General features: G+C 50.3%; 1 protein-coding gene across 1 annotated transcript; it reads left to right on the forward strand.

The window, feature by feature from the left end:
- Positions 1–821: 821 nt before the first annotated feature.
- Positions 822–8,614, forward strand: LOC139176076 (spermatogenesis-associated protein 31E1-like). Its single transcript, XM_070794842.1, has 4 exons — positions 822–1,022; positions 1,742–1,799; positions 2,373–2,433; positions 2,704–8,614. The coding sequence occupies exons 1-4, from the start codon at positions 825–827 to the stop codon at positions 7,853–7,855; spliced, it is 5,469 nt and encodes a 1,822-aa protein (XP_070650943.1). The 5' UTR covers positions 822–824; the 3' UTR covers positions 7,856–8,614.
- Positions 8,615–9,946: the final 1,332 nt, after the last annotated feature.

The raw sequence follows: 9,946 nt of genomic DNA on the forward strand, positions 1-9,946 counted from the left end.
ACGGCAAAATAAAAATATTCCCAGATAAACAGAACATTTGAACTGAAAAAAACAAAAAACAAACAACAAAAAAACTTGGTTCTTAGACTTGAAAACATTGGGCTGATTTGTTTAAAGGATGTATGTATATCTGTACAGAGTGTTCCAAAACTTTTGTTCAGTGTATTGAGTTTAGAAAACAAGGATGCTGGAAAATTATGAACAATTTACTCTGAAGGTTTATTTTAATTTGCTTTATACTTCATAGCCTTGTAAATTTCAAATAATTTTTAACTAACTTTTAATTCCCGGTAGTTGAATATAGTAAAAATTAACTGAAATTTTTAAAAAATATCATAAAAGTATAAATACCTGGGATTAACCAAAGTTACAGGGAGAACTCCAGATTTTTAAAAATATTGATGGGACTTTATTTTATTTTTATTTATTTATTTATTTTTTTCTTACAATATTGTATTGGTTTTGCGATATATATCAACATGTATCCGCCACGGGATACATGTTTAAAAAAAAAATACAGTATTGATTGGACTCAAGCAATGATATCAAAGGAAACTGGAATTCTCTGAGTTCTAGGTGGAAAGAAGCAACACTTGACTAATGTCTCTAACAGGATGAGAAGGTAGGATGGAAGGCTCAGAGAAGGGAGATGAATGAAGCTGCAGGGCTGGATGGATAGGGAAGGGCTATAGTCCAGCCTCCTCCTCTGCTCCTCCCTCTTACTCCCAAGGGCCCTTTGTGACCAGACCACAGCTCTATGATGTGAGCCGAGTACTTTAGTCCCCAAGTGCACACCCTGAGCTCAGTTGCCTGAGGGCAGCAGTATGATTCAGATGAAGGAGAATCCTCTCCTTTCTCTGAAAAGCACTTTTGATACTTGGCTGAACTCCAGCTCCCCTTTCTGGGTGATCGATACCATCCTTGCCTTTCTGTGTGGATTGGGGCTCTTTTTCCTGATCCTTCCCTACCTGGAGAATAACCCATCCTTTCCTCCCCCTACGAAACATGGAAACATCAGAAAGGTAAGGAACCCTTGGTCCAGACTCACAAGCATATAAAATCTTTTTTATTATTATTTCTACTTTTCTGAATCAACCAGAGATTCTTGAGGTGGGAAAGAATAGGGCATCTATTTTCAAGGAAGAATAGAGAATGCCTCTAGGGACAAACCAGGCTGGGCAGGAGATAAAGTGAACACTAGGATTTCTACCCAAAGATCTCAGATCAGTTGTCCAGGTGTGGCAGGGCCTCCAGGGCATGTCCCAAACAAAGTGACCAGGGGTTGAGGATTGGATACTTACTTCAATCTCAGGCAGAGGACAGGACTCTAAGCACTAGTTCAGCAGCTGTGAAGTGTCTCAGGGCTGATCTTCTGGAAATGCTGAAGCCCCAAGAGCCTCAGAGCAGGGGCTGGGGGGTGGAGCTGGTATCAAGAAGCAGAGATCTACCTGATGGAGCTAAGATTCACCCATAGTCTGAGAATGTGTGTGTTTCTTGAGCAGAGGAACAGTGACAAAAAGTACAGAGTGCATCTCACTTTGAAAATCATCTTTTGTTCTTCAAAGAAGGAAAACAGAAAATATTTTATTCACTTTAATAATGAGTGAAAGGAAAGGAACATCACAGAGCTCTGTCAGTGAAATGTAGATAGTCATGTCATGTATGGACACTAGTGCCTGATGCTTGTCTAGAGAGGGGAGACTGAGATTTGGGTCTTAAGCCCTCATTTTTTCTCTCTCAGCATCGAATGGAACGAAGGGGAAGAAGCAGGAGCAGCAAGAGAAATGGAGCTTTGAAAGGTGAGTTCCGACATCGAGCCATGAATGCCCCCAGAGTTGGTCCCTACCTCTCTGGCCATGAGGCCCAGTTCCACGGACTCTGAGGGGGCCAGTGGCTGGACTTCTCCCTTGAGAAACAGAGCCCCCAGGGAGGCTTCTGGGAAGGAGAGCAGAATCCAGATACTTCCCAGATTCCATGTGTAGAATGTAGCTGTGAGGGGCCTGGAAAAGACTCTGTACCAAAGGGGCGTGTGGGCTGCACTGGACTAATAGCACCTGGATTGGGAAGTGAGCCCTCCAGTACACGTAGGACACATGGTTTAACTTTGCTCAGATTCAACTGCAAAGTGATGCCTGCCCATTTCGCCTACAGGTAAGTTGTGAGGGCAGCAAGGAGTAAAGGATTTGGAAAAACTTTAAGTGATGAACCCTTTCACGAGCTTCACCATCACTGTCAGGGATCATGTGGTGTCAGACACTGGTGCTTGGGCTCCAATCTCCCAATGGTGCCCCTTACAGAGACAGTGCACTCAACTTCTATAAGACCCCTAGGCTCCTATCTTCACCACCATGACCCAGTCTGCTGATTTCCAGCTTGCAGAGATTGCCTGGAAGCACTGGAAGAGGTCTGGGACCTGACTTCACTTCTGCAAAGGTAGAGAATCTACCCTTTCTTTCTAGGGGGTTCTTCTCGAGCCTATGGTGTGAGCCCAGGGATACTAGCAGCCTGGGGCTGAGCTGGGAGGAGGAGTCCCGGGGGCAGGGTATGGCTATCATCCTGTGGTGAGAAACAGCAGGAGCATTGTGAAGTCAGTACTGGGGCCATGCAGGGCTGTGGGGTGCAGCTGTCCACCCCTGCCTGGCCTGTCTGGTCCTCCTGGCCTGGCAGCTTCTGGCTGAAGCTTGTTCTTCATGTCTTCTGCAGATACCTAGGGAGGTTCCCTGACAAGGGCAGCTTTGATCAGGTCTCATGTCAAGATTCACCTAGTGAGGTTTGCAAAGCAGTTCCTGATGAAGTCCACCAACCATGCAGGGAAGAGGCAGCTCCCACCATTTCCCCAGCTCCTCTGACCAAGCAGCCTCCTCCGTGGGCTTCTACTATTTCTCCAGGCTCAGTTTCCACTTACTCAGAGTCATACCTGAGTGCCTCTCCAACACCAGAGCCTTTACTTCCCATGGACAGCTTTTCACCCTGGCCACTGGCTCTTTCCCCTTCCCCACAAAGCCCCCCTCATGGGAGAGCCTGTCCTCTACCTCCAGCACCCTGCTCTGCCCCCAAAGCATCAGGCTCCAGGATGAGTCTCACTCAGGGTGACTCTACGGCACTCGCACTGGGCACCATCCGACACAGGTCATCTCCACACTGCCCTTGGAGACCAGCCATCTCAGGCATGGTCTGTTCAAGCAGTCCTGGATCAGCCCTGGCCTGGTGGCAGGAAGCAGCCAAAGCTTGGAGCTTCTCCACTTTGACAAACTTAGAGTCCCAGAAAGAAAGCCTTCCCCTCTACCCACCAGGGGACTCATTCTGGGGAGATCCCAGAAACAGGCAGGTAGAGGCTGGTAGCCTCGCTTTTATCAACCCTGATGTCCAGGAGCTGCTGGAAATACTAATCACCAAGAGAGTGGAACTGAAGTTTTGGAAGGAGAAAGAAAAGGAGGAGGAGGCAGGCTACCACCTGAATACTTTGGGGAAGAGGATCGAGTCACTGGGTCACAAACAGGACACCTTGGGTCACCAACACTTCTGTAACATAAAAGGCAAACATGAACAGCTTCTTGGTCCTGAGAAGCCCCGATATCCTGACACTTTGGAGGACTGTCTACAGAAGACATGCAGCCAGCTCTTCTGGGGTCTCCCCTTTCTGCACAGTGAGTCTCTTGTAGCTACTGTCACAGTACCTGGGTCAGCTCTAGAGTTATGCCCTGTCTTATTTAATGAACACTCTAAAGTCAAACCATTCCATATTCCAGCTAAAGTAACTTCAAAACTGTCATTGGCCAAGCCCTTGACCCACCCTGTGGCTCAGGCTCAACCTCAATCCTTGACTCCAACCATGCCCCAGTTGCAGCCATCACCTCTGGTTCATGTGGAGACCCAGGCCCAAGCCCTACCCTTGACTCCAATCATGCCCCAATGTCAACCATCATCTGAAGTTTCCATGGAGACCCAGTCCAGTGGCCAAATCATGGCTTCAACCATGCCTCACTCTCAACCACCAACTCGGGCTCACATGGAGACCCAGGCCCGACCCCAACTCTTGGCTCCAACCATGCCTCACTTTCAGCCACCACCTCTGACTCACGTAGAGACTCAGGCCCACCCCCAACCATGGATTCCAATCACACCCCAATTTCAACCACCACTTCGAGCTCACATGGAGACCCAGGTCCGATCCCAACTCTTGGCTCAAACCATGCCTCATTTTCAACCACCACTTCAGGCTCACGTGAAGACGCAGGTTCCACCCCTGCTCCAGACTCAATCCATGTCCCAGTGTCAACCACCACAACCTCAAGCTCATATGGAGATTCAGGACCAATCCCTACCTTGGACTCCAAACATGCCCCAGTATCAACCACCACCTCGAACTCACATGGAGACCCAGGTCCAATCCCAACTCTTGGCTCAAACCATGCCTCACATTCAAGCACCACTTCAGGCCCACATGGAGACCCAGGTTCCACCCATACTCCAGACTCCATCCATGTCCCAGTATCCACCACCTCAACCTCAAACTCACATGGATACCAGGGTCCAATCCCAATTCCTGCCTCAAACCATGCCTCAATTTCAAGCACCACTTCGGGCTCACATGGAGACCCAGGTTCCACCCCTACTCTGGACTCCATCCATGTCCCAGTGTCAACCACCACAACCTCAAGCTCACATGGAGACCCAGGTCCAACACCTACGCTGGACTCCAAACATGCCCCAGTTTCAACCATCTGTTCGGGCTCACAAGGAGACCCAGGCCCAACCCCTACCTTGGGGAGGTAGAGTTCAGGCAACCATGCCTCAATGTCCACCACCATCTAAGATTCCCATGGAGGTCCAGGACCACCAACAACCCTCAACTCCAACCATGCCCCACTTTCAACCACTTCCTCAGGCTCACATGGAGATCCAAGCCCAACCGATACCCTTGAATCTAAATATCTCTCTCTGTCAGCCATCTTCTCGGGCTCTTATGGAGATCCAGGGCCGACCCCAATCCTTGACTCCACTCATACCCCTATATCATCCACGACCTCAGGCTCAGTTCAAAACCACTGTCCATCCATCACCCTCTCGCCTAGTCCAGTCATCATCATCTCAACACCAGATTGGGTCCACTGAAACATCTTGCCCTACAGTCCAAAATAAGGCAACATCTTTCAGTTCAAATGCAATTGAAAACCTGGAAAGTCACTTTTGGAAAAAACAACTAGAAAGAGAGAGAACTTTACCTTCTTTGGTTAAAAATTCTCAGCAAGTCTTTAGCCAGGTCACTCCCAACCTATCCCAGGAGACCAGGTCTTCCCAGGCCCACAGTTCTGACTCCATCCTTCCTGGGTATTTGATCAGCCCTGAGGTTCGGGAGAAACTGGAGCACCACATTGCCCAAAGGTTCATGCAGCAACAGAGTGGCCTGCCCTACAGAATCCAAGCATCTCAGAAACTGATGCAGCCTCAGGATCAATACCCAAGGCCTTGTCAGACACAGGGCAGGGAGGGGCCCTCAAGATCCTCTGCAGGTCTAGGCAAAAGGAGACAGGATGCACAAAAGATGAGGTCCAAGTGCCCAGCACAAATCGTACCAGGGACAGACCTGTGCCATGATGTAGGGCAGAGTGTGGGGAAGATCGTAAAAGATCTGTACATGTTCTCAGCCAACCCTCCAGTGGAGGATCCAAGAGCAAAACCTGAGTCAGAAAGAGTGTTGAGCCCAGACAAGAAGCATCCAGAAGTCTCAAGCATCCTTACAGAGAGGAAGGAAGAGCAAATCTGTGAGATAGAGATCCCTGTGAAAGTCTATCATTCAAGGCTTGCTGACAATCTTGTTTTTGACATTCTGGGAGAGACAAGTGCTCCCATGAAAACAGAAAGTACACAGTCCTCTCAGGATGGGAAAGCCTCCATGATCACCTCCCATGAGTCTCTTGTCCTCAGTCCATATACTGAGCAGGAGCTGGAAGCACATATAATAAGGTTTCGGGTGAGGCACAGGTGGAGGCTACTCTTCAAAGTCCTTAAGTTCATATTTTGCTTAAAGCTGAAAAAGGTTCAAGGGCCCACATTGAAGGCCACCTGTGAATCTGGAGACCACTCAAGAGCCCTATTAACCAAGGGCTTGGGAAAACCTCCTCAGCCCCATGCAGGAGAGAAACTGATAACAACAGAGGCAGTTGCCCCACTGGAGAGTCCCCTCCCTGTCCCCTCACGGGCGACTGAGAAAACCTGGGGGTACCTGAGAGGACCCACACCTGGTGACACCCATAAGCCCTCAGATGTCCCTCTGACTGGACAGGAAAACAAACCATCTTCTCTGGCCCCCAAATACAACTTTGTAAGCAGAATGTGGCACAGTGAGTCTGTTGTGGAGACTGAGAAAGGCAGCCTGAAACCAAGTCCAGGTTCAGCAATGGCCAGGAATGAGCCACAGGAGAAAACTAAGAGGCAGGCCTCCCTAGAATCTTGCTCTAATGTGACAGTTGTGGACCTCGATGAATGTTCCCCATCTTCCAGGGCCCAAGAGGTTGTGGAGGGAGACTCTGCTGGGAAGGGCACCAGGGAACCTAGTGTTCAGGTCCAATCCCTAGACATTAATATGGATTTCAGGAGATCATGGTCTCCAAGGTCCAATAAAAGCCCCTCACTGAATACAAAATCTGTTGCCTCAAATACAGACCTACTCTTTGAGACACAGTTTCTTAAGCTCGAGTCTCAAGGGTTCACTGACCAGCAGGATCAGGCTCAAGGCCAAGCCAGCAGTGTGCTCCTTCAAGACTGTGAAACTGGTGTACTTCTTCAAGACTGTGCCACTGATACACTTCTCAAAGACTGTCACTCAAATATGTTTCTTGCCGCAAACATCTTGGCTTCTCAGGAATCTCTCTCCTATTATCAGACCTTATCCAGTGAAGACAAGTCCAATTCCCAAAAACTCTATGATGCTACATCAAGTGAAGGGAGCAGCCAGGGGCAGCAGGTGGACATGAGGCGACAGCTCAGATATAAGAGCCAAGGCAAGAAGTCTGTCCCCAAGGATGGGAGAGAGAAATATACAAGGCCCAAATTAAGACAGATTAAAAAAGGACTGGCAGAACGGAGGGCTTACCAACCCCAAGGGATGAGCCATCCTGGCCAGAAAAAAGAATCAACAGAGTCCCTAAGAAGCAAGTTTCGACAGTTAATCCTAAAGAAGAGACAGGTTCCATCAGAAAACCACTTCAAAGAAAGGATTAAGCTCCTTCTGCAGTGGATTTTCCCCAACAAATGCAAAGAACCAGAAGAGCCCCTGCAAAAAGGCAAACCTGAAACAGCCACTGTCAAGAGCCAAGAATCAATCAAAAGCAAATCTACCACAGAGAGCAGGGCTGTTGAGGCTCAGACTGTCATGACTGCTGTTGGACAGATCCTAAAGGAGAAGATGGTGTTTCACCATGGACCTCATGCCACAGAGTTAAATTGGTACCAAGCAGAATTCCAGGACCCAATAGGTCCACATTACTGCCAGCACAGAATTCTCTCCTACCAAGAACAAAGGAGAATGAGGAGAGATACACCCCGTTATCACCAAGCTACCCCGATGGGCCACAGCTTTTCATATAAGAGTAAGTGGACCAGTCCCAGGGACAGCAACTGGGCCTTCTCACCCAGGCAGCCAGGTCCCCCTCCAGGCCGAGCCTGCCAACATGGATCAAGAGTGACAAGCATCCCAGGCCATCCCCTCCACTGTCCAAGGCATGGTCTCCTTCAGAAATATACCTCTTCTGGTGAATCAGAACATGGTTTTCACAGCATTACAGGTAGGAAAACTCTTCCTCAAGAAAAAAATGCATGCCTTGCAGATAAATATGTTTTTCTCTCATGTTAGCACATCCTCTGTGTGCTAAAGGCTTCTTCCTACCAGAAATAAATGGTTTTTTCTCATAAGCAGGGGTAGTAGCCTGTCTGTGCCTTACTGAGGGGGATGGAAGGCATCAGGGTCCACTCTTCCCAGGTGCCTGCTTTGACTTCCACATGGGATGGGGCCATGGAGGGAGGTTGACCCCAGCATGGATACTCACCCTCACCCCAATCCCCTAACTGCGCCTTCAGTTTCCATAATACCAGCATTACAGAAACAAGCAACACCATTTAGGACATGTCACCTTGAGCTAAACCTAAAGACCTCCCCCTTCTCAGGATCTTGCTCACTTCTATCCTCCTCTTTCTCCACCTGGACATTGTGCAGCTGGTAAGGGAGGTGTGTTCAGAAGCTGAAATTCCCCTCAGGCTCAGGAAGTGTCAGGGACAAACTCACATGTCAGAATAAGGAGGGGAGTCAAGAGGGAGGACAAACCTCATCCCTAGGTCACGGTGGATAGATGACGCTGCCCTGAAAGCCCCTTTCTCTCCCAGATGTAGCTGGAACAAGATAGGCTAGGTTTCTCACCCTCCCTCTGCCTTTCTCATGCTCTGAAGCAGCAGCAAGAATGAGGACCACACACTCTCAGCCCTGAGAGTGTGCAGTGTGAGCATGGAAGCCTCTGAGGGCTGGTCCCACCCTGCCCTGGAGGAGAGGACAGCCATGCTTACAGCACCCACCTCCCCCAGTGAATGAGCATGGTCGTGACTGTGTGCGTAGGCACCTCATGGTCTGAGAGTGGGACGCTGTGCCCCTAGGATGGAATGTGGGGGAAGGATGTTAGTGGAAGAGGCGCCCACAGACAGTGCATTTACAAAGGAGCATTGGTGTCCCACCACCATCCACAGGGCCAGAGGAAAGACGTTAGGGGCCTGGTGGCTCATGGTGGCCTCACTCCAGAGTCTCCCCTCTACTCTAGTTCCCTGGGCCCAGACAGAGGGAAGCCACCTGGAGCCCCTTAACAGAGGGCCAAGCTCCCAGAGGCAGCAGAGACTCAAGCAGAGAAGCTTCACTTCTCCCCAGTGTAGCAATCAGCTTTCACAGGACTGGGTACTCAGGACAGACTCACAGTCTGTGACCTCTACCTACACCTGTGGCCCAAGGAGGCTCCCAGGGTACAGGTAGGACTCAACAGGCCCACAGACTGTCATAGCAAGTCTCATCTGCTCTCAGTCTTACTCAATCCAGAGGCCAGGGTGGAAGACGCCAGCAGACATGATGTGTCACCCAGCATGCATGAAAGTGACCTGTAGAAAATGAACATACCACCAGCTTTCCTCCTTGGGCCCATCCACATGGGAAAATGGGGAGACAAGAGCATTTCCCTGTATGTCACAGTCACTCCCATGGTGGAGAGACCTGCTCCTGGAGGGTCCCCGATCCAGGAGCCAGCAGGAATGGCCCAGCCTCCATGCCTGTCAGGACCCCCACATGTGGGACCAGGCCCGGGGCTGTGGGGGCAGAGGACACAGGCCTGCTTGTGCTGTGTTTTCTCCCTGGAGACTAGTCCTGCCTCTGCACCGCATTCTCCATGGGGGGCGTGGAGGCTCAGCCAGGGTCTGAGGGGAGGGGCTGTGACCTGGGTCGTCGAGTGGCCTCCAGAGTTCACAGAGGGGAGCGCAGAGCATGGATCCTGAGCCCGCCTGCTGCCAGGCCCTCTCAGAGGAACCAAGAGGTGAGCGCTGAGTCGGGGGAGCTGGAACTAAGGTACCTGTCTGGAGAAATGACACAGAAGGGACCCTCACAGAACAGCAAGGAACCAGATGGGGAGAGTCCCCTGCCCTTCTTCTGCCGTGAGGTGCAGAAAGGACAGCAATGGAGGGCCCCCCACAAAGACTACCCACAGAGACTCACACTGACCCCAGACAGGGACCTTCCGCATACCCACACTGATCCAGCACAGGGCCCCCAGTAACCCCACACAGAGATCTAGACGGATCCACACTGACCCCAGAGAGGGACCCCTGACAGACCCACAGTGTCCCCAAAGAGAAACCTCCCACACACCCACACTGACCTTGCACAGGGCCCTCCCAGAGACCCACACTCACCCCAGAC

The sequence above is a fragment of the Bos indicus genome, chromosome 8 (assembly GCF_029378745.1).
Source record: "Bos indicus isolate NIAB-ARS_2022 breed Sahiwal x Tharparkar chromosome 8, NIAB-ARS_B.indTharparkar_mat_pri_1.0, whole genome shotgun sequence".
Taxonomy (NCBI): Eukaryota; Metazoa; Chordata; class Mammalia; order Artiodactyla; family Bovidae; genus Bos; species Bos indicus.